Genomic DNA, 25,680 nt, shown 5'->3' on the forward strand with positions numbered 1-25,680 from the left:
CCCTGCATTTTAAGAAAAGGCTCCATTATTAATAGTAGCCAAAGTGTGTACCAAGCATAACTTCTGCTTTCATGGTCAGTCTTTGTAACAGTCAACTACAAAGAATGTTGCAGTTTCTTTTCATGTTGTGTTGCCATACCAGTCAATGCTGGTGGAACTCTCCAAGTGATCACCTTTCACATCTTGTTGGATCAGCCAGCGATCCCACAAGAAAATGCCATTGACAGCTCATTGAAATCAGTGGAAGATGCTGCTTTGACATCTGAAGAGTCATGTACCTGTTGTATACATGTATTTAGCTGCCACCTGACAGGTACAGTATGGGAAGAATAAGTGCTAGGCACTGAAGTATTCTAGGTCCATTTGGACCATATCAGATGTAATTGGTGTAATTCTCTCACAGAGATCAAGAAATGGTGATTTACAGCAGGGAAAAACTGAACTCCTAGATCTTCAGTTCTGAAAGATTTTGGTGACTGTCCATTTTGAGAATTCTCAGATTTGACTCACCACCTCAGTCATATATTTGCTATAAAGGATGAGAAGACTGGAGCTCAGCCCAAAGTTGGGCAGCATCAAGTACTGTCATTGTTGTTTCCATTGTGCTAGATTGTTCTTGAACGTAAATTCTGGTCTGTGTCTGACAAGCCAGATGTTTACTTTTTGTCGTTTGTAGTTATTTATTTACTGGGGTTTTTTTTTGTATGTACTGTTACACCATACATAGTCCCAGTCCTGCTGTCTGATCCTGTAGGTGGGTAGCATCTCTCTTTAGGGACGCAGGATGTTCCACACGGCATTACAGGACTAGAGATTTGTGTTATCATGGAGTGGGGGTTTTTATATGTCAGCACTGACACATACTGCTGGTCCAGCTGTCAGTAAGAGGTTGCCTGTAAAAGAGACCTTTTATAAGCAGACTTAACACCTTCAGCAAGGACTGGAAACTGTGAGATGCATCACAGGAAATCTGAGAGTTTTTCTGGAGTTGGCAGTTGTCAGTTCCTCACATCTTTCTACTTATTTTTTTGTCCTTAAACCAAAGGAGATTAAACTGACTAAGAGATTAGCCAATAGCTAGAAATATGGGTTCTTTTCACAGCTATGGGCAAGTCATATTTATCCTTCATTGGCCTGGATTTTCTGTGTATAAACTGAGGGATAATAGTGCATAGCTTTGTAAAGCACTTCGCTCTTCTGAAGTGAAAACAGCAAAACAAGTGTGAAGGATTGTAATTCGTTACCTCCAGTTGAAATTCTTACATTGATCATGTCTGTTTTTCTGTTGGTTTGGTGTTTCTCTAAATGTTCAGGGAGAACCATAGTGAGATTGAGAGACGCAGGAGAAATAAGATGACTCAGTACATCACGGAACTGTCCGACATGGTACCCACTTGTAGTGCGTTGGCTCGTAAGCCTGACAAGTTGACAATTCTTCGGATGGCCGTTTCCCACATGAAATCAATGAGGGGCACTGGAAACAAATCTACTGATGGAGCTTACAAGCCTTCATTTCTTACAGAACAGGTAGATTTTTCACAAATGTCTTTTCTCTGATTTGTGGTCTTAAAAGATATGAGGAAATGGTGAGAGAAGTAGAGTCTTGGTTTGACCCTTCACTGTTGTCTACTAATTGGTACAAACTACAGATCCAACATATGAATACAGACAGTTATTTGTGACAGTTTGAGCATCTATATGACAACTCTTTCTCTCTGAAGTAGCAAAATAGACATTCTTATCGTTGAGGTCTGTCCATCTGAAAAGCAGGTCACTTGCTGCCTCTCATCACTGGAAAGGAATTTTCACCTCCAGAACTGTGTTTTTCCCATCCTAACAAAGATTCTCTAAAATAGATAATAATTAATCAGGAAAGACCTGCCTCTCCCTCCTGGGTTTAGTGGATGGTTAAAAACATTGTCTGGTCTTAATGCCTAAGTTGCTGGCAGCTGAACTGGGCAGAGATGAATCCCATCTGTGCTGAATGAGATATCTCTTTGGTTACATTTTTGGTGGAAGAAGCACCCAGTGTTTGAAGGAAAACTGTGTTTATCAGAATGAACTGAAAAGTCCTACCACCTTCATTGTTTTTGAAGTCTGATGGTTGTAATGTGCATTTTTGTGGTCTGAATGATTTAAGCACTTACATGTGTAAGTTATGGCTACAGGCAATACGAGAAACAGCAGCTGCTCCTGACCTCTCTCTGTTCACATCTCTCCTTATTCTGGCTTTGCTGAAGTGTGTTTCGGGAGGGACTGTGCCACTCAACTGGTTGATTGTAGGGCACCCTGATCACTTCTCTTGGCAACTTCTTGCAGAATGACAGTTTATCTTCATCTTTTTGATCCTCACATTATCAACTAATATCTACCACTTGCACACAAGCCGTGCTGAGCATCTAACCTACAATGAGACTCAGATTGTCCAAAGCTCTCTCTGAGTTCCAGGATCAGAACTCTGGTGGTCACTGGAGCCACCAAGCAAAGGCTGTTTGAGCTTGTTTCCCAGGAATTAGAGTTAGTAGTTATCATCCTTTCCTGTGAGAGGTTAAGCAGAGGTAGTGTTTCCTTGTGATGTATGCAAACAGCTGTTTGCATGTGCAATTCAAGGTACTGGGTGTCCAAATCCAGTGTCTGAAAGTGAGGAACTCAAGTACTTTGCTTTAAAGGCCTACGGTCCCCCATCTAGTCCCCAGATGGGGTTGAGGCACTAGGTGCTGCATCTCAAGTGGATGCATGGGTATCTCAGGACAGAAGTACCCAGGGTGATCAGCAGGGGGGTGTGTGAAGAAAAGGCCAGAAACAGGGATGTACTAGATCTTTTCTGGCTTCATATTCACAAGCTGGAAAAAGAAAGCCAGAAGTGACACAATCGTCCTGTGTAGCGGCTCAGGCCCCCTAATGGGAGTGGGATCTGGGAATTCCTGTCCTTGTTCCCATTACACTTTCTGCCTTTTATCCAGTGACTGTTTAATTTACAAACACAGCTCATCCTGAGAAAATAAAACAACAACAAAAAACCTCACACAAAAAACCAAAGCAGAAGGACTTGTTGGTTTCTTTCCAATTAAATTATTCAGGGCATTTAATTAAGAGATGGCTTTGCCCTGAGTTACAGCTGCTCAATTCCTCTCTTTGTACTCTGAAATAACTTCATTTTTTTAATGTTAGATGCCTATCACACAATGTACAGTGAATTTTAGTTATTTAATTTTCCTGAAGTGCATTGAGATCCTCAGATGAAAGGCAATAAAGGAAAACAAAGTGTTATTTTGTTGTTAAGATCAGTCATTTGTGGCTTGCTGCAGTTCAATTGTGTTGTTTTATCAATACTACAGTGAAAATTTCTGCCTTGGTTGTGACCAGCTACTAAGATTGCAAAAAACCAATATTCTTTGGCAGACAGATGCATTATTTAATTCCCTTTTGTTGCTGACATTCTAATCAAATCCTTTATTTGGAAGGAACTGAAACATCTTATCCTGGAGGCTGCAGATGGGTTCCTGTTTGTAGTCGCAGCTGAGACGGGCAGAGTGATCTACGTATCAGATTCTGTGACTCCTGTGCTGAACCAGCCACAGTCTGAATGGTTTGGCAGCACTTTGTACGAACAGGTTCATCCAGACGACGTGGAAAAGCTGCGAGAGCAACTATGTACATCTGAAAACTCTATGACAGGTCAGATATGTGTGATGTATGGTTCTGTCTGTTACGGATCCCTGCAGAGTCTTTCAAACGTTGAAAATGCCTGGTTTAAAAATCTCGTAAAAATGAAATTCAGCAAGATTAAGCTGCATTTTCTTGCAGGCAGTACAGTAATATAAATCTTATGCATGACTACATGTGTTTGACTTCAGTCAGGCCACCTTCACGTAGCTCTGCATTCAAACTTCTGGCTTGAATAGGTTTCGAGTCTGGATTGTTTTCAGGCTTGGTCTGGAAATCTAGGTTGTTTTCGTTTCATCTTCAATGAACTTGTGACTTCTTTACAAATCTGTATTTCTTTAGGGCAGTGTTTGTTTTGAAAGAAAAAATCATACTTCTCCATTTTCATAAAAATTCCTTGTGATTTGCTAACGGGAATCCTGGGGGGAAAAAATCCAGTGTTTGGCAGCTGACAATTCAGGGGATTTTAAACAAGAGACTTTTTTCTGTGGCAGTGTTGTAAGGTAGCTCTGACTACTTATCCGTTTGCACACGAAAGTAAAATATATTCATATCTTCAGTATAACTGGCTTTTTCAGTTATTTATGCTCAAGACTGCCAGTAGGAAACTACCCTTGTTTTTAGAAAGGATATGTGTATGTTAGAGCTACGAGAATTAGCTAAATCCTGTTTTAACTGAAACTTGGAAGGAATGAAAACAAACCTCTTTTTCTTCTCCCACATAGTATGTTTATGGCTAAAGGAAAAAACCTAGGGGAAAATATTTATAATAAAATCCTGATCCATGCAAAAGTCACATAATTTCTCCTTGCTTTAATAGTTCAGAACTCTGGCCTAGTTTGCTGGAAGTTCTGTTGTGTTTCATAACTGAAAGGACAGTGATCCAGTTTTGAGTGAACCTGCACACTGTTTACAGCTTCCATGTCAAAACAGTGCCAAATTCATGATTTCCTGTGGTTTGAATGTGATGTGGTTTTGGCAGAGCTTTCATGTATTCAAACTGGAAACTCAAAGTAAAATTCTGTGGTGAAAATCCAGATGGATTGAAACCAAATGAACAGTTAGGAGAACCTGTGCAGAGCAAAACAGCCGAGTTTCATACCATGACACTTGCAAAGAGCACAACCTCTCTTTTTATTATGTAGCATGTAACACATTTTAACATACAGTACCACCTTCCTCCAAGAAACAATTACTCCAGAGCCTCAGCGAACAGTCGTGTCTCGGCTTCCAGAAGTACTCAGTTATGGGGCTTAACCTGCTCAAACTAGAGCAAGACTAGACAAATGCAGAGCACTTCTGAAAATCAACTCTGTATTTCTTTCCAGTTTTAACAATGTGCTTGTCTTTTACGCTGAATTCATCTGTAGCCAGTGGAAAGAGAAGTTCAAGCAGTAGTATTTATAGGGCTAAATCTTTTCCCTGCCTGAGTCTTTTGGAGATTTCACATTGACACAGAAAGCCTGTAAAGCTGTGGTACATGGAGAGAGATGAACATTTTCCCAGTGTGAGGAAAGCATTAGCCTGTTTAGAGCCAGCCTTGCCTACTTAGCTACATTCCTTAAGGTGCAGAGGCAGGCTGGATCTAGAAGGGTGATTTTTAAGGGCCAGAGAGTGTGTGTAATTACAACTGTTTAAGCAAGTACAGGAAAGAAGAGTGCATAATTGCTTCTAACTATACAGGGCATGTTGTCTGGGTTTTCCTTTATGAATTTATTGTGGTTACAGGTATAGTGCAATTGTTTGGCCAGCTGAACATCTCACAAGCCAGTCTGCTTCTAAATCAAGCACAGACACATAGCTGTATGTACATGATCTTTCATAACATCACCATAGAACAGATTTTTAAGGTGTCTGCTGCATTCTTCTAGCTTTTTAATAAAATTGTCATAAAGGAAGTGATATCATAATGTAGCCCTGCTTTTTAAGTAGTTTTGTTTTAAAGATGTGACTGATTAAGTACATTTAGTTACTGTACTAGTAGTTATGTCAGTCTGTGGAGGACAGAGAAAGCTCTAGATTTGTTATATTAAACTTGCATGGCCTTGACTCTATAAGGTACCATAAAATAAGAGAAGCAATCTTCTATAAGGATTGTCAGTCCAGCATCAATTTGCTTAGAAACAGCCTGCACCAGGACTTCAGCAGCATCACTCTCACTCCTTTGAGATACCTTTCTGGGAACAAGGTGATTCTAGAGTCCATTCAACCAGTTACACTTTCTTTCCTATAACACAAACCATATTGGGAGTAGCAGATATGAGAGTTAAAATGAAATCTTGAAGTGAACAGAAATAATGGGTGCCACACTGATGTTTTAAAAGAAGTCAAGTAGGCAAATGCACTTCCTTTAAAGTCAGTGTTCATCAAACCATTGGGCACCCTCAAGTCTCTCTTTGCTTTCCAAAGTTGTGCTCTGTGCAGAACGCAGAGCAATGCAGAGCTTGAAAAAGATACAAACTGCAAGCCAGACAGCTGCATTTGACACTTTCCTGGTCAAAGTGAAGCAGGCATCAGGAAAATCCTCACCGTTTAGTGACCTCTGTCTGTTGAGCATAGGATCTGCTTAAGGAAAAGAAGAAATTTACAGGTGAGAGTGTAGTGATATTTTATCATTTTTAATTTTACTCTCTTCCTCATCTTCTCAGGTCCTGTTTTCTCAACCCTATAACCTCCTTCAGCCCTTGAACTGGGGAAGCAGTGACAGTAACTTGACAAAGGGGAAACTACTTGCCTTGCATCAGATCAGAGCAGTGTCCTGTGGTTCTATTTGTTTGTCCTGTTACAAGTGCTGATCATTAGTGCTGCGTTGCTGGGGTTTTCCCAGCACCCCTTAGCAATTCTGCTACCCAGAGAAGCTACTTCAGACCCTGAGGGCTTGAGTGGCTGCCACTACCAAAGGGGAGCGACAGAGAACAAGCCAGTGGAGAAAGCAGTCTCCCTCTCACATTTCTGCCCCCAGGAATAAGACTGGGACTGGGACTGTGGTTGCATGAGCATTTCTTTGGCAGTCACGCCAGTTTATGCAATCCTCACCTCATCTCACCCTTTCCTCCTTTGGCATTTGTATGGTACTACAATGAGTCACATCAAGGGGGCTGACCCAGCCAAAAGCCAAGCTAAGCAGAAGAAAATCAGTTTAGGTAGAGACAGCTCACCTTATCATAGGGTTACTTGAAGTCTCGTGCTGACACCAAGGAGAAGGTTAAGGGAGTTAAGGGTAAGGAGAGGACAGGACTTCAGGAATAGTAAAAGCATATGACAAATTGAAGTGGTCGTTTAACTATGGCCCAAGCCATGTAGTATGTTTGTGGAGTTAATTGCTTGCTCTATTTTTAATTCTCAGGATATGGGGAAGGATGGATAGTTTTTAATCTATTTTATATCCTTAGAGATTTTATTCCCTGGAAATGGAACAATTGTCTGCTTGTTTATTGTGCATTAATTGCTAACACATTGTAGAACCAGGAAAGCTCAACTGTGAAGTATATGTACAGTTTGAAATGCTCTAGAAGAGACAGCAGCTGAGACTTGATGATAACAACAAATAATGCTCCCAAGAAGTCTTTACATGCATCATGGGCATGGTTAATCAGAATGGGGCAGATATTCAGATTAATAATGTTCTTTTCCCTCTTTGTTCTTGGAAATCTGGAGATGGGAAAACAAATCACTTCAAATATGGGTGAAGATCAGGTCCCACAGTAGGATCCATTAGCAAAGAGTTCTTTGCCCTTAGGATGCACTGATGAAACTTGATGAATGTTAAGTTCAGATGCAGGTTCAGAGTTGGAATATGTGAAGGACTGACTAACACAAAGCATGGTGGAATCCTAATGCAAGTGAGAGCCTCTAAACAACTGCAGACAACAAATCTCTGATGGCACAGAAAGCAGACAGAACATAAATGCAAAGAAAACCAGCTTTTGAAGAATACCTCTACTATATTTACCTTCCAAAAATGACTTAGCAAGTGTTGTAGTAGACTATCCTTCCATTTATATACTTGTGAGACTGATTCCTACCATTCTAATTCTCCACAAGCAGTTTGTCAAAGAGTAGAAAGAAGAGTACAAATACCTCTACATGGTTGCCTGGAAATACTCCAAGTGATTCCATTATGTGTCTGAGATGTGCTTGTCAAGGCTGTGAGGTCCCCGTTCCTGCAGCCAGCATCTCCAGTGGTGCAAATGGGAAACACTCAAGTTTATGATATTCAATCCTAAGCTCCAAGCAGCACGGCACATAGTAATCCAGCTAGAAGGTCTTGAGTTACTTGAGTTGCTTCAACGACTCTGTATAGCTAAGGCAAGCCAGGGAACAGCATATGTAATCCCATTCATGGCACAGAACCTCCTCAGGGCATTCAGGATCAGGAGGAGTCCTTGCAAACTGTTGTAGATGAATAGTTAAGGGATGCTGAAACTGTAGACCTATGACTGCAAAAAAATGATGAGAACCAGAACCTCTATAGCTTTTCTTCTCAAGTGATTTAGAAGTCAGTTTACTTGCTGGCTGAAAAAGATTACTTGAGGATACTCCTGGACAGAACTTGTATGCCAAGTTTAATCTTGGCATGATATTTTATTGCCATATTTTATAAGTACAAAAAAGTAGAAAATTATGATGGAAATAGTGACTGACCACAGCCAAAGTTGAGCTGATAGGTACCTTTTGAGAAGAAAAGAGCGTTGTGTGACAACTCACTGTGGTTCATAAACATTACAGAGACATCACTCCATTTTACACAAGCAGAGATTTGGATTGGGGAACCTGTCTTATGGAACCTTCAAATAGTATGTTGTCTTGCAATGATCATTTCAACATTACGCAGTTTTCTGTCCAACTGCAAAGCTTTCTGTTACCAAGCACAGTTTGTAGACACAGCCACAAAATCCAGATGGCTGTAAAGTCAAATTGCCTGTAAAAATGAGTAAAACAGTGTTAAAAAAGGGCAGTGCCAGAGACTAGCGGAGAAGCAAAGTGAAGCTTTCCTCAGCACTGAACAGATGAGAAGTGCTCAACAAATGGCAAATAACCATGTGGAAGAGATTAGGAATAACTCCTCTTTACAACAGATACTCTCCCTGAAAATCAGCAGAGGAGTTTTTGCACTGTGAGCCGTCTTATACTTCCATGTCAATTTTCCAACTCTGACTTCTGCGTGATCTTTCTTAGAAGAAAGGGAATTCTTCTTGTACACACAGTCAGCCAGTGAATGCAAATGCATTCTTATTCATGATCACTGTTTTGAACTCTGACTTGAATTTAGGAGAGATTTAGGAGAGACTCCAGCTGATACAGAGAAGAGCTGTATGAGACTTTTATTTGGCTTCACGTGCAAAATTCTCTGAAGAAATTCAAAGACTAACTTCAGGCATGACCAGAAAGTCAGCCCTGGCAAATATAACTCTGTGATGGGCCTTAAATGTCATCATCAGTAATGGTAAAACTTGTGTCTAATGAAAAAGTAGTATATTATTGAAACATTTACTTAATGAGATGTCTTCTGCACTTTATTAGCAATCCACAGAGCCTCTTCTCATCCAGTGAAAAGTTAACAACAACAAAAAAAAAGTGAAAAAGTCTATTTTAGACATCGTTGCCCAAAATTTTATACCAAAAACATATGGATGCTTTTCTGCCCAGAGCTGTTAACACTCTTTGGCAACATAAAAAATTCCCTTTTGTTTAGAGAAGTGTGTCTTTGCTGAGACAGTCGACAAAATGAGGAGCTGTAGTAAAGCTCCTTTGGGACGTTGTTCTGGAGGTTTATGCATCAGGAGGGTACTCTGCGTGTAAAGGGCTGTTTCAACTGACAGCATTTGATTTCTTTATTTTTTTTACTTGTATCTGTGAAGTCTTTTAAGTACATGAACCCTTAAGAACCATCTGTGTCTGAAACGTGCCCAGCCCAGCAACTTAGGAAAGTCAAGAGTACAGAGAATTAAAACCAGATCTCAGTATTTTAGATTTTAACATCTCAGCACAGGATGACTGACTTAGTAAGACCATTAGCCTCTGGGCAGGTAGGGAATGAGTTGTATAATTTTGCTGTTTATAGAAGGAGATAATAGCTACTTGTGTTTTTTATCCCCTGCATAAAACAGTGGTTCGTCATCAGCTGTTTTCATTGAACGTTTGTGAAACTTAACTACCTGTAGGGTGAAGATGAGCAGGCATCCAGTAAACAACACACAACAAAGCAGGCAGGATGAGGAGGAAAGAAAGTTTCCACATACATGACATGAGATGTCCTGAAGTCTTTTATGTCTCTGCAGTACTGTCTGAAACTTGACTATTAATATTTTACGGGATTTTCCACCCCTACACACATACCCACACTCCCCTCACTTTATTACTTAGAAGGGTGGAGGCTGAAGACAGCTCTGCCAGGATTATTGCACCTGCAATTGAAAGGAACAGATTGATTTTTGAAAATAGAAGTTTCAACACTAAGGTTGTCCTGAAAAAGAGGGGACAGTTCTTGAGACATACTGCCATATATGGAATATATCGAGTGAACAGAGTATTTAAGGTTTCAGTCTGGCTTTACTGTAGAAAAAGCCAATTTTGGCAAGGCATCTTTTCCTATTTGAAGTGTGAAATCTTGGAAGATATTTGGCTTGTTGCTGACAACTACCGAATCACCATGTGATACCTGTTTTTCAGCAAAGCTATGTGGTCCCACCGGCATTGCGGAGAGTGGAGGATGTTTCAGATGTAAGACTTTCCACACACACCAGCCCGTTGCCATGCCCTTCTTCCAAAGAGAAAAATCTCCCCACCTTTTTGTAGAGTGTTTTTACTCACAGCAGGAAAGTCACAGTGCATGACAGAGGTGGCCATTCAACTTGGGCAGTGCCAAGCAGAGGAATTTGTGGGTTTTCAGCTTTAGTCTGTCCAGATGGTGAGTTTTTTACGTGTAGGATGGAGGAAATTAATATTCTACATACTCCACCCCCATTCTGTTTGGTGGCAAATGAATTAGGGCAGTAGCTGCTTAGGAGCAGGAAAAAAGGAAGCTGTGCCTGTATGGCATCTACATCTTGACTCCCTCTAGCGTGGGCTTAGAAGTGATGCCCAAAGACACTGTGTCCTCAGCTTCTCTCCCGTTGTCATTTGGTTTGATCAAGCACAGTTTGCCAACTCCATGTGACAAAATAGAAAAGCTTGGTGGGTGCGTGAGAGCTGTCAGAATCTGTGAATGTACTAGGCTCTCCAGAAGGAAGACTTAGGAAAATTCTAAATATTCTGTGCATTAAATTACAGTTACAGCACTTAATGTTGCCTTTGCAAGTGGATCACCCTGGTTTTCAGTTGAATTGAATGAAGCAAATCCTTCATTCATTTGTAACTGTGTGACCAGTGATTGTGGTCCCATGATCTTAGAGGGGTAATGCAGAGGGTAGAATTTGGCTTTTTTGTGTTAGGTGAGAAAGAGGACTTTAAGGCCTTAGAGTGCCATTCCTGCCCTTTGACACAAGACAGTACCATAGAAATAAGACAAACCCAGTCTGCTCTTAAAAAATAGGTATTTTCAAATGATCATATTTTAAATGTATGGTACATTTAATCTCTGTAACTTATTCCAAGAAGTTTTGTTTTGCTTTGGTCTCTAGGGCTCTTTCTGAGAGAAGAAAAATCCCAAATGCTGGGAGAAGCCAGCTATGTATAAAACAGTTCATAAAGCAACTCCTACACAGGCACAGGGACCCAGTGGTCTTCCTGCTGCTGAAACACTCAGTTTGGGTGGAGAGTCCTGGAAGGGAAACTAGTGATAATAAGTTGCATTTTTTCAAGTTACTTTAGTAATTACAATGGTTTGAAGAGGTCACTACATGTTTTCACCAAAATAAGGAAGCAACTTTAACCTAGTGCTCTTGAGACAGACTTATTACACCTGATTAGCATTAAGGCATGCTTTTAGGGTGAATTTTCAGGTGTTTGGGCATGCATGTACAAGTGGGTTTTGTGGTTGTTATTTCTCTTCAGTCTTCACCTCGAGTTTCTCACTTGGAAACTGCCACATACTTAGGTCTGTTATCACAGATGTTTGACTGGATCACTTTTCAGTTGCTGGGTTTCAAGGGTGGTGGGGTTTTTTAATGTTCAATATTTATTCAATCTGCTCTGTTTTGTTAAACATGATGAAATATATGGAGTTAGTGATTTTTCCTCCTTTAAAAAATACGAGTGTTTATCACAAATACTTGACCAACTTCTTTGGTTAACACATTGCCAATGAAGCAGTCCGAGCATGCCTTTTGGCACTGGCCCTACTCACAACCCTCTGTAAATCTCCAGTGCTTCACTGCTTTGATGGGAACTCCACAGATGCTGGAACGGTGTAGTATTAGCCTTAACATCTGCCCTTTGGAGAATTAGCTTTTCCTTTAGCCTACTGTGAATGTTATATTGTCCAAATGAATTTAATACAATGCACTAAAATATTTTCCATGATGAGTTGCAGCAACAGGCAGTGATAGGATTGCACCTGGGTGTCCACTTGTATCAATTGACATATGCCATGCTGCTGTCATCTCTCTTTCCTTAGCTGAAGCTCTCCTGTTTCAGAATACTGGGACAGAGGCAGGGCTTCTGTGGTCATTGATCCTTCCCTGACCTTCCACCAGCTTGCTGAGACCATGGCACCCCCTTATTCCTCACTGCACAGGGATGCATGGAGGGAAAGGCCTCCTGTGTGGCAACATATAACCAAGTGGTAACATGGCCCACTGTCAGTTTTCTGTTGTTTGGTCTAATTTATTGTAGTGCCTTAAATGTGAACTTAGTCATCAAATATTTTTTCCTTCTATTTACATAGAATGGAGACTTTTGCAAGTCATTTGTAATTGCCTTGAGTCTTCAAAAGAGGATTAAAACCTGTAATGATGTTTTGCCCCACATGCCTTATTTCAATTGAACTAAAGGACTAGCCTAGAAAAACAACCAGACAGCATCCTTGGGCCTTTTGTTTCCCCCCCCCCCCCCCCCTCTCTCTCTCTTTGTATGCTTAAATTTAATTCTGTCCCCAGCAAAATATCTCTGACAATGTCATCTTGCAGTCTTTCTTTACTTCCTCTACTGCACTATTCCATGGTGCATCACTGGCTCAAGTGGAACAGACCACAGACAAATTTCAGAACCAGATGATACTGGTATTTACTAACAAAGCATGTATCCCAGTTATTTGAGTTTGATAATGAAGTACAAGTAATACAGAGTGCTAGGAGCTGAAGCTGTTTTTGGCAGAACTGTTTTTCAGTGAAGCTTCCTGCTGAGCATTCAAGTGAAACAAATAGGTTAATTTAAAAGCTACTTACAACCTTTATGTATTGATTTATTGTGCAGCTGTGAATGGTAAAAGAATAAATCACATATTGCAGAGTTATTTTGGATAGCTGTCCTGTCATGGGAGTCTCTGCTGATGGTGTTTCAGAGTAACTGTTTCTGGGGTTTTCCATCGTTTCTCTAGAAAGTCTGCTTTGTTTTTTGAAGAGCTCTTTGTGTCTTGGATCATTATCAGGCCTTAGTATGATAATTTTCTCCAGCTCAGGCTTTCCTTCAGGTAACTCTGATAATTGTAAACAGAGGTACTATCTCACCTACTCAGCTCACTGAACCATAAACTTAGTGATATTTATTTAGTGACTGAGCCTGAAAGTACCTGCAGAGATCAGAATGTGTCTGTGTCAGGACTTCAGCAGGGTAAAACCTGTAGCAGGATGAAACTTCTGCTGACACAGTTTGAATGGACAATGCAAGGATGAAAAAAAAGGATCTTGTCCCACTTTGAAGATGGGGAACTGGAAATGGAGGAAGATGCTATAAGCCCTTTCATTTAGTATGCTGAATGTTTCCCATAAATAAGGTAACTGTTGTTGAGGGTTCAAAATACATTTAGTCCTTAAAATGTTTTTTGGGTTTTTTTGTTTTATAACTTAATTTTCAACATGTGCTTTGAATTATGTACTTGGGTGTTTATGTCCAGTTTTTCCAAGTCCATCAGCAGAGAGACTTGCATGTGATCTGTAACACTATCCCTTCAGATAGTCCCTTAAAATTAACTCAATAGCAAAGCTCAAAAGCTCACATAGTTTCCTTTTTAATTTAATTAAAATGATGCATATTTGCCCAACACTGTGGAGAATTACATGATGCAGAGTGGTTAGTCAAACATGAAGGCAGACACAGCAGAGACCTTTCAGCCTCATGAGCTTTTATAAAGGCAAGTTGCATTAAGCAAACAGATGTGTAACGTGAGGGATTTCTTATTGAAAAACAAGAGGGGGTGAGAAAGCTTTTCAGATCTCCCCTTGTGGGTCAGTGTCTCCAATTGGTAAGTAGGGGACAGACAGATATTTAAAAATAGCTACATTTCTATTGCATTACTTCTTTTAAATTTTTTTAGCTTTACTTTTGATTGGATCAGCTCTTCATTCTATTGTAAGAATGTCATAACTTGACTCTAATGCTTATACAACGCCTTCTGCAATTAGATGATGTAAACCTTGACATATTTAGAGAGGTTCAAATAGTCCCCCTGAGAAGCTAGGCTAGTGAGGAGAGTGAGCTTTGATGGTTTATATTTATAAGTGGAACGTTTGCCATCGTTATAGGATAGGTAGTTCAGGAATTCTTTCATGAGTGCAGTGGGAAAAATGTCCTGGTTCTAAGTATCATCATGAAAGTGTAGTATTTAATTGAAGTGAAGTTTCTTTTCCTTATTTGGGCTAATTTGTTTCAGATTCTATGCTCTTACATCAAGAGGTTATCACTGGATATAAAGAAAGATGAATCAGCCTCACAGCCTATATTTGGAAGCATAATCATGTTTATTTCTCATTTATGCTTATTATGCCCTGATAAGCATAGAGATGTCATGAGATTTTAATAGACTTTCTGAGAATCACTGTGGATTATATTACTGAGATTTTTTATCTACAACTACAGTATGTTGAGAACTCATACTGCTTATGTGAGCTTGGACCCTCTTCCTAGTTGCACCTCTGCTGCTGGCTGACCACAGGCAAGAGAAGTTGTTGCTTTGAACTTCAGTGTCTTCATTTTATAAGATAGGAGTAAAGATATGGATCTGAAAGTTACATTAATGTCTGCCAACAAATACATTTATCAGTGTATTCGTGATGCTTTGTAATGAATGGTTCTTGGAGTGAGGTAGGGATACAGCGCTGCTGCACGATAAACAAGCATGTGAGAGCGGGGAAGCCCCAGCCTGTGAGAGCTAAAGCAATGTCCTAACATCTGGGTGGCAGGTGCTGCCAGCTTTGGAGCAAGAGCCTCTGCATTTTATCCCTGCCATCCTGCAAGCTTCTTAGTTCATATGTGCACGGTATAATGACAGCTGGGAAGTCCTGTGTGGTCTCTGATTTAGTTCCAGGCTGTGTGAGACTGACTGATTTTACAGTTGCCCTGTGTTGCCAAGGGATGTTGGTATGCCAATGGTATGACATGGCTTCGTTCTTCTGGAGAAGTCAGGCCAGGGCACAGGATCCTGTACAGCAGAGGGCAGATGTATAAATGTTGGCTTGTTGGTAGGGTGAAGTCTTCCCTAGGGAGGTCTCATCCTCTCTTTTCACTCAGACCAACTGGGAGGCAAGGGTGGGGAGTGTGCATGGGGAGACCTTGTTCCCCACCTGCAGTGCTACCTCCCTCAAAGTCCTACTGACCTGCTCCTTGAAAGGACTGAGGTTACATCAACCATCTCCACATGATCAGGAACATGTCCCACCTCCCTCACCTCACCTTCTGCCACCCCGAGCTTCCTGTAAGGCAGGGTTTGTAGTTGTGCAACTGTGATAGCAGTAAGGGATGACCTGTACCAGCAGACACGTTCCAAGGGGCTCCTGCACCCACAGGGCAGACAGTCTGGAGAACAGACCCTTTCCACATGTGAATTAAAACTGTGTGTACGCTGCTAACAATGCAACTATGATACTTATTTTTCATGAATCCAAAGTATGAAAGAGAAAAGTCTGTTAGGAGCCCATCTGCTCTGCATCAGTGCAGGCCCTGGCAGCAGGCCCACATGGCGAGTGTGTTGGGAGTGCCAGGGCCTGCACGCTGAGCTTGTTTGGGAATGAGCAGGGCTTTGGGTGAATGAGTTAAGCATCACGAGTTAGCAAATCAGTCTTGTAAAAACAACCTCATCAGGCTCTTACTTTCTAGAGCTGAATTCTTCATGGTCTCTTGATGTGTTTGGAATGTTATCAAGAATAGGTGTCTTTTTTGTTATAAATTAAAAAGACCGTTAACTATTTGGTGAATATGAAACAGTGGTGTTAAAATACACAAGAGGTTACTGTGTGAGAGAGCTGCAGCGTAACCTCAGATGTGAACAAGAGGGTGGTTTTGGGTGCACAGTGTAGCTGCTGCCAGTCATGTGGTTCTGCACTTAGTGTGTGATTTGAAGTTAAGGTTCTTAAGTCCACCTGTATTCTGAGTGTCCAGGTAGTTCTTACTGCTTTCCCTGCAATGAGGGGCCAGAGAAAAGCAGGTTTTTGTGGGTATAGATTTATTAGGATTGTATTGTTCAGTGTTCTTGTCTTTAGTGGAGTGCTGCTGAGGCATATTCTGGTTTTGGAGGATACTTGCATGAACAAACCTGCAGCATAGATACATCTGTGCTTTTATGAGCATTACCTTTATGTAAATAATATGCCCCCAAATGCTGAGAGAAGAGCTGCATGACCGTGATTTTACTCTTTTTCTTTAATGTGTATATAATTTTACTTGTATATTTCAAACTGCTTCTGGTTGATGTGAACATGAGTTCCTGGAAGGAGAGCCTTCCAATACCATGTTTGCATTTCAGTTTAGATTCTTAATGTGTTCTTAGATCATCTGTGCTTTTTTCTATTGGGATCCATGGGGTGGATATAGATTTATTAAACTTGATAGAGCTTAAAGCACTTGCTAAGCTGCATTAAACATGAGATACAACTTTATCCCTTACAGTTGTAAGGGTATACATTTTTAAAGGTTTTTATTTTCTTCTAATTGTTGAATTAATGCAGAATAATTACTTTGCTCCAGCATGAGATTATCAAGAATAATTTAATATAAATCGATCAAATTTAGGCAAGGTAATCTTATTGAAGATACTTCCTTATGCATTGATAATGCATCCATTGTTCCTAAGAGGAGCTCCACCAGCTGAATAACTTTGTTGGTATAAAGCTTAATGTTCAGCTGTAGTCAGTGCATATGTGTAAATTGATAAAAATTGAAGAAAAGAAGGATTTTGATGCAAAGAAAATGCCAGTCAGGACTCAATAGCCAATGTGACTATTAAGCAGATATTCTTTATTGCAGCACTGGGAGCATGGGGGAGATCGCTGCCAAACATGCACACCTCAGCCATTAGATTTTCACTTTATATATACAATAAACACGCATATTCGTTACATTTCTTTAAAAAGGTTGTGTCCGCTCATTGTCTCGCCTTAGTCCACCCAGGTTACACCTCCATCATGCCTCCTTTCATCAGGGATTAGAATCATAGAATCATGGATTGGTAGGGATTGGAAGGGATCTTTAGAGATCATCTAGTCCAACCCCCCTGCAGAAGCAGGTCCACCTAGATCAGGTCACACAGGATGAAGATCTAAATCTTCCTCACGGTGTACTTTTCACCTTTGGGTTCTTGTCATTTCTTCAAACCGGAGAACAGGACGAAACTGGCCTTGTTCTGTCAGCCTTAGATAGCTCTGTCAGCACTGGATAGTAGTTCTGTCAGTGCTAGATAACAATAGTAGTTAGTTGTTCCTAAAAAAAGTTCCACGAGGCTTGTGATTTTACAAGGTTAACACCTTCACAAAGCTAATATTTCAAATACCTAAGAGTTACGAATGTATTCTTGCAGTACTCTAGCTAATAGATTTTGCCATATATAATGCCCTATAACTTCTTTCGTTCAGTTTCACTGAATTTTCTAGAAGTTTATTGTTTATCTCAAGCAGTGACCTTTATCTTATATCTGTACAAACTTTTGTAGAGTCGGTATCCAGACACCTTTACCATCTCATGCACATCTTTCATGTCCTGAGGTGTAGTAACAACATTGGCATTTCATAGACCCATAGAATCATAGAAAGGGAGGGGTCATGCTACACACATAAGTGATTAAAAATTTTTCCATGCTACCTCACTACAAATGATAAATACATTGTTTTCAGTGTTGCACTTCTGCATGATGGGCTGGCAACTAGTAGCTTTGGTTGAGAATGTGCATCTTTAAGCTGATCTGTGCGGCTGCTTTCTAAAGACTTATTGTACTGATGGCATCACCTTAGAAGAAGTCTGTTTTTCTCTGACCTTTCAGTTTGAGGATCAGCTTACATTTGGAGCTGTGTCCAGAAGCATCAGTACCTTGACCATCAGTTTGCTTTTATTTTTAATTATTTCCTCTTGTTTTCCTGCATCCTTGTCTTCTCTTTCCATTTTTGTAGTAAGATAAAGATGTTTTTAGTTTTCATAAGGATTTTTGAGTGCAGTATTCCTGCGTCCTGTTTTTCTTCCCCAAGTAACCTGTGGAGTATTTTTGATGAGCACAAAGTCATCTTTGTTATCTTGTCCAAACCAAACTTAGTTTATCCTTTACTTTATTTTTCCTGGAAAGAAATATGTAGACAATCCGGTGACTTGATTATAGTTACGAAATATCTATCTTGTTCTCTGTAAGACAAGACATGATCAACTACAGAGCAAAACTTGCTGGGTTACTGAAGGTATTGAGGGCAAGGTGAGACTCCTTATATTAATTTAGACTGTTTCCAAGATTATGTGCAAGACAACAGTCCATCTACTGATGGATTAGAGAGAAATGGAAAATTTTATCATGTTCTTTGCCAACAGCGGTTTTGCTTTTTGTCGCAGAAGTATTTCTGTGCTGCAAACTGGATATGAATACTGTATGGTTGTTTTTAGAGACAGTCATTTTAAATTGAACTGATTTTTTTTTTGCAGAAGAATGCCCTCATGTAACAACCCTTTTTTCTAATTACAGACTGTAGGATTCTTAGGAACTGGAAATCCAGCAGAGAATTCATTTGTGGTAGAATTAGGTGTTGAAGCTAATGGAGCTTTCAATCCACCAATGGAAAAATGAGAAGATCTGAAAAAAGTAACAAAGAACAGACTGTGTTTGATTACCCAGGCTATAAACTTTAGCATGCAGTGCTTAAACATGGAGGAACAAATTTTCTAACAGGCTGGTGCTATTGTGTAACGATGGATTGGAGCCAAACTCCCAGATTTGAAACCCCATGAACCTCACTAGGCCCAGACCAATCTTTGGCTTAGGTTCATCTCAAAGCTTGCAAGCACAGAGAAGGTATTTGAACATTCACAGTAGCAATTACAGTCCAAAAAAGGAAGGTTTATGCATAATCTCTTCACTATTTGCATGCACAAGGGGCAGATCATTGCCAATATGAACATTTGTCCCCTTGATCATTATGAGAAGCTTTATAGAACGTCTTTGAAAATATGCTGTGAGAATGTTTCTGGCATGTATCCCGAGTACCCGACCTGGTTACCAACTAATCTCTTTAGTGGGAAGAGCTTTATATGGCTTCTCTACTTTTACCTGAATAACAAATCTCTTGCACGTTGTCCTCACCTCTGTGGACCCTTTGACAGCCTTTTCCTGTGACAACAGCTGAGGACAGGTTTCTGAGTGGCATGGTGGAGAACAACTGGTTTATTACAGGTTTAAGCAATACTGCTTTCTGAATGGGGACTGTAGTGGGAGTATTTCAACAAATTATCAGTTGTGCACAGACCAACCAGAGAGATTTATATGCTGATTTTAATAAATATTGTGTTCATTTATTTGCTTTCTCCTTTGAGGCAGAGTAAACTCTGGTTTCCTGAGTTGTGCATCTGCTGTATATGGTAGTTAGACAGCAGTGTCAGTCACAGTAATGCTGTGATGGAGACACGCATCCTGCACTTGTTGTAGTGGAGGGTTGTGTCTGGAGCTGGAGAGGGGAAAAGTTTAAGATGAAAATGAACTACATGCTATTACCAATTTATGGGGAAGCTCATAAGGGATCTAGCTGGTGGTGACACTGGGTTGTTAAAACGACTCTTCTGAGGAAACTAGAAGAAAACATGAAAAAAATGCACGTGCTCTATTCAGCTAACAGAAGTCATCAGAGAATCCCAGAATATTTCTTCAAGTAATAATATAGTCACCAGCTTTTACATGAAAGGTACTTTATGTATGTTTCCTAAATGAGCATTTGTCACCAAGGTAGCAGCACCAGTGTAAAAGGTGTAGGAGAACATGAGGATGTGAATATTTTATGGCTCTTTGACAGAGCGATCATCAGAGCATGCCACCTCCTTGAACTCAGCTGAACTGTGATTTATGCCAGTTTACTTGACTGCAATGTGAGACGTGCCAAGGTCCATCACATGAGGAGCTGTAACAAACTGTAGTTGAAACTAAAGCAGATAGGAGATGATTTTGCAGTTCCATGACAGCAGAAGCAAAGCATTGTGTGTCCACTTCTCAGAGTCAGGTGTGGAGTGACAAGGAGCTGGGGGAGAGACAACTGGGAGTTTGTCTTGAGGCCAGGTGACACTGTATTGTCAAAGTTGCAGATTGTCGTAGCAAAAAGGAATCATGACAAATACTGTGGTACAACTCCAGCTTGACCCCACTTCACTGTTTTCCATCTCTCTGCACTTCTTTAGAATGATTTGGTAAAAGCTAAATGCTGTATGTCTAGGTCTAAAGGTGAAGATTTCTTTTTTTTAGCAGTTAGCACAAAAATATCTGTATCCAGATTGGCAACATTAAACAGGAGAGGTCTCCAAACAGAGAAAGCTCTTAAATGGTATTTATGTAGTACCGTGGGCAGACACAGAGGTGCAAGCACCTGGGAGTATTACACCATTTATTTTTCCAGAGCTAGCATTTACCTGTGTTGCATGGCCACAGTGGTTGCATACAGATCTCACAGTGGGTTTTTTGTCAGTTTACTCTCCCAGATAGCTCTAGACACCCAACAGCACCAATAATATGAACTTAAAAGCTCCAACAGAGATATGATGCCTGTTATGCTGCATATTAGGAGATCCCTCTTATCTAAGGCAGTGCAGTGGCAGGCTGGTTTGAGCTAAATTGAAAGCTACGTCCTTAGTTTATTCAACTATAATTCTCTCCCTTTTAATATAAATTGATCATAAGCTTCTAATAATATGAGAGAAACTGCTTGTTCTTTATCAAAATCTGCAGTATATTGTTAGAGCTGTACAAGGTTAATGCACACACAATGGACTGCTGAAACAAGCTGCTGAGAGAGCTTTGCCATAATATCTGTGTACCAAACATTTCTCTGACTCATACCTCCACATACCCCCTGCAGTGATTTTGTAAGACAGGGCAAAATTTAGACTACTGTTTGTTATCTGGTACACATTTGTAAGATATTGCCCAAGAAAAGGCTAAATTTAAAAACAATGAGTTTTGTTGTTGAGGATTCCAGACATAGCAAAGGAACACGTGTCAGCAATTTTAGGCTTAGTGGCCACATAATTGTGAAGTGTGCTTCATTTTGTAGATGCTCTTGAATGATAAAAACTGAGACATTTCTAGTAGCTGTTTGTTACATTTACTGTCACTGCTTTTTGATTATTAGTGTCACTTCAAGGTTTTGTATTGGAATGGAAAAAAAAGTGCACAGAAACTCTTGTTTAGGAGAGAAAAATGCTTTTAATGGTTTGATTTGGCTTGTATGCTCATACAGACAGCCACTGGGTCTTGCACACATATTCTGTCTGTATTTCCTTCATCATGTATTGCTTTCATTTGTGAATCAGTCTCCTGCCTAATGATACTTTATTTCTCAAAGTTGTCTGGTCAGTTGAGGGGATGGAGAAATAGACTGTGGCTTTTGATGTAGAAAATGAGACAGAGACAGATTATCTGATGCAGGGAAGGCAAGTGTGTTTGAACCTCAGATCCATCCTACATCGTACTACATCCATACTGAGCTGGGAAGTATGGTAGTGTGGTTTTACCCAGCTCACACCCAAATCATACATCTATATTAATATATATCCCAGTGCTCTGAATTAAAGCATCTTTATTAGTTGGTTCCAGGCTTACTAACTTCTTAACCATCTGAGATACACCAAATGACACAGTCTGACCTTTGGACAAGGATGGCTTTTTTCCAGAAGTAGTTATCTTTAGATACCCTAAGAATAAAGTGATTCTGACTAGTTCCTTATCTAAAATACTAATCTTTAAACTCTTTCATAGGGATTTTATTCCCATTTATGCATGATGTGAAGCCAATGTTTGGCAGTAGGATTGTTTCAGAACTTAATTTTTGGACAGAGACTTTTGAAGAAATCTGTTGAGGGAGACTTTGGATCCATTCTGTACGATTTCTTCAATTTAACACAGTCAGACTATGGTGTCTTATACTGCTGATATCCTGGTAAAGGATTAGACTTGTATGATTTCAATTATGGAAGGACACTACCTGCCTTAAACATGTAGGTTTGCTCGTGGCCATATGTGGTCACCACTGGTGGCTGTTATTTAATTGTCTAGCAGCTGTTCCACTGCATTTCTCTTGCCCACTGTCACTTCTGTGGCTGTATCCTGCCGTGAAGCATTGTGGATCTGGTCCAGTGATTCATTTCTAATCTATGCTACTAACGTGCAAGATTTTACAGTCAGCTGTTAGCAATTGAGATGTAGATGCCAAAGTCTATTCTATTTCATTGGTGGTAAATAATAGGATTCTAGGTGATAGCCCAGCCATCGGTGGTCTGAACCTGTCTGTAGTAATAACTACCTTCTGTTTTGTCTCAGGAGAAGGGAAAGATTAACCTGTTGCTGCCTTTGTTTTTTAATAAAGACCTCCCTCAACTTAATATAGGAGCATCAGCTCAGCGCTCTCTCTGTCCTGTCCTCTCTTGAGATGACTTGGTTGCTGTCAGCCCTTTCCAGTGCTGTGGTTGGAGATTCTGAGCTTTGTAGGCAGGGTCCAGCTGCAGACCTTGCATAGACTCATGTTGCTGTGTGGTGAGTCAGATACTTCACTGATCTGGCTGGAAATTAATTTAAAAAATGTGTGCCGTGTCAGGTTTTTGATCAGCTCTGAAAGGGTCCCACCCCAGGTGCTGCAGTGACATATCTTGCACCTCATCATCAAGGAGAAAAGCTTGGTCTTCTATATTCCTCACCATCACTGCAGCCCTGAATATGTGAGGTGGTGTTATGGTGAGAGTGTTCTGGGTAGACACGAGAGCACAGGGAAAGCAGCTGTCAGGGAAATGATGCATGTTACTTTATCTGCAGTTCTGGTAAAGAGTGGAGTGAGCAGATGGAGTCAAAAAGCTGTGATTGCTATCATTGTCCTCTCTGCCTCCAGGCATTCGATCCTGCCTGGGAAGTTGATCTTGGGCCAACCAAGAAAAGAGTGAGCACTGTTGTGACTCAGAATCAGCTTTGCTGAAATCATTAGTTAAGGCAGCACATAACTGATTTGAGACCAGGATCAAGACTTTTTTTATTGGTATTTTTTTCCCTAACTGGGCTAATGGCATTTAGCTTATGAACTTCTTAGTTTGTAGGAAATGGAGTTAAATGATGTACTGAACATCAGTTGTTCTCCCTGGCTTTTCTAGGACGAATCCTGGACTTGAAGACTGGAACGGTAAAGAAAGAGGGTCAGCAGTCCTCAATGAGAATGTGCATGGGATCGAGGCGCTCTTTCATTTGCAGGATGAGGTATGCATTTACCTTGTATTCCTGTGATGGTCCTGTCCCATCTCAGTTTAGATTTCAGACATGTTGGTGCACTGATTTGACCTTGCTTAAAAAATGAACCTCTAATGACACGCTGCCATTAAGCATTTCCAGACTGCTTGCTTTTGGAACTGGAGCAAAATTGAAACCTGCTTTCCTTCATGATTAATGACAAAACTGCACCTCATTTGCAGTAATTTTTTATCAATGTGGGGTGTAGGATTCTTTCCCCAGAGAACTTGATGACAGCTTCACCCCTGGAACATAAACCATTGTCTCTTCTGGTCAAATTATTTGAATCAATACTTTGGGAACAAAGCTTTCGCAAGTGTAATGAAAGCCCAACTTTGTGTATTTTTTCAGCAAACCAATAATAATAAAAGAATCTTGAAGACAAACAGGAATTCAATTGCAAACTTGCCAGCTATGTAGGAATTAACCTAAGCCTGGTATGAATTAACCAAATGTCAACTGGTTGATGCTAGATAAATGAGTAATTGTTAGAGGGGTTTTATTTTGCAATTTTCCAACTTCTACATTGCTTGGGCTTCTTTAAGAAGATCTGCCTGCCCAGGGCTTCTGACTGGGGCTTGTGGGCACTTCTTGTTGTAGTGCTAATGGGATAAAATGCCTGTTGCTATTGCAGTACATTTCTTTCAGTGTGGTTAGTGGGGGAAAGTACATAATTGCAACTGCAGCCTATATACAATTTATGGGTTGAAAACAGATGATGCAAAATTTAATGTGGAATGAAACACACAAAGCAAAATACTTGACACGTAACAAGATGCCTGCACTTTGGTTAGGTGTTGGATTTTCATCCAGTCATGTGAGGAAGCTGAATGCATGGTTCTTGGGTGCCTTTGTAAGGGAATTATGTACTTCATACCTGCAAGATTGGACATCAAAGCCATAGCTCTTTTTCCCACTTTAACTGGGGGGAAGGAAGCACAACCTGTTATAGAGACACTTGGAACACTACTTTCTCTTCCTCCAAGCCTGCACATAGTGTTCATGTGAGGAGAACTATCTTGGGCAAAGAAAACCAGGCCTAATGTCCTGCTTTGAGTTGTTACCCAGCTTTACAACAGCATTTCGAATTGCAGTTATTCCCTAGCACCCTGATTCTGTAAACTCCAGTATATGAGAGTAATTTTATCCATACCAGTAGCTCCATTGTTATTGTAACTCTTAAGTCTTATTTTAGTTGTTCATTCCTTCTCCTTGGCAGTGACTGGTATAAAAAAGAAAAAACCCCAACCTTGTGGGAATAGTGAGCCTCAAATAACGTGACTTTTCCTTGTGATTACTTCCTTCATTGTTATGTTCTTTCTTTTTTTAATTGAAAATTAACTGGGTTTACCCTTCAAAGTATTTACTTAGCATCAAAGGGATTACTAAAATTACACAGTTAGGCTTAGTTAGAAATATCACCAAATATACATGAAGAAGTGTTAAACAAAGTTACTTGACAGTAGTAGACAATAGTCTGTTCTTACAAACATTAGATTATTAGATCTAATCAGAAATCTGCTAACATTGTAGCTCGTGTATGGCAGTCAAAACGCTCTGTCCAGGAACACCACGGGAAGATTGTTTTGTGTGGATATTTGGGGCCATGATTTACATTCTTCTCCAGTTTTCACTTGGTTTATATATTATTTTGAAGCATATTTATTCTTTAGCCACTCTTGGAATATCTATTTCAAATAGTATGTAGGGTTGGGGAGGTAGGATGAGGGAGTAGCAGGAATCCTTTTGTAGTTTCTTCTATTTTTCTTTATAAAATAAAGAAAATATTTGTAACACACCCAAAAAGCTCAGCTTCTAAGAAAACATGAATCTGGGACTTTCTGTCAGAAATAAAGTCCATTATTGTCTACTTCTGTACACTAATAAAAACCTTAAAATGCATTTTCATCTTGGGCATTTATATTCATTTTTAATCCCTTTCAAATATCACTTTATTTTCAGGTGTGGAAATGCTCCTCTGGATCATTTACCTCTGAACAGAATAACCACCATGAGAAAAAGATACAGGTACTGTTACTTAATTGGCTGCAACGGTTAGTTGCCATAAGCACTCTCATTTTCCACTGGACTAATGCTCAACCAAGGAGTACTACCTGGACAAACATCTCTTCATTAGCACACAACATAAAACAGCACTTTCAAAGAAGCTTTAAGGAAAACAAATAAGGCGTGAATAACCA

The 25,680-nt window shown here is 40.1% G+C and overlaps 1 protein-coding gene across 2 annotated transcripts in view; it reads left to right on the plus strand.

Annotated features, from left to right (window-relative positions):
• The window catches only part of ARNT2 (aryl hydrocarbon receptor nuclear translocator 2), a 105,698-nt gene that overhangs the window by 37,245 nt on the left and 42,773 nt on the right, over window positions 1-25,680 (plus strand). For both annotated transcript variants that reach the window (XM_061999907.1, XM_061999908.1), the window contains exons 4-7: window positions 1,314-1,527; window positions 3,465-3,678; window positions 23,347-23,449; window positions 25,442-25,507. In XM_061999907.1, the coding sequence (XP_061855891.1) occupies window positions 1,314-1,527; window positions 3,465-3,678; window positions 23,347-23,449; window positions 25,442-25,507 (597 nt within the window). The remainder of the gene's footprint in view (window positions 1-1,313; window positions 1,528-3,464; window positions 3,679-23,346; window positions 23,450-25,441; window positions 25,508-25,680) is intronic.

Source organism: Colius striatus, chromosome 7 (assembly GCF_028858725.1).
Source record: "Colius striatus isolate bColStr4 chromosome 7, bColStr4.1.hap1, whole genome shotgun sequence".
Lineage (NCBI taxonomy): Eukaryota > Metazoa > Chordata > Aves > Coliiformes > Coliidae > Colius > Colius striatus.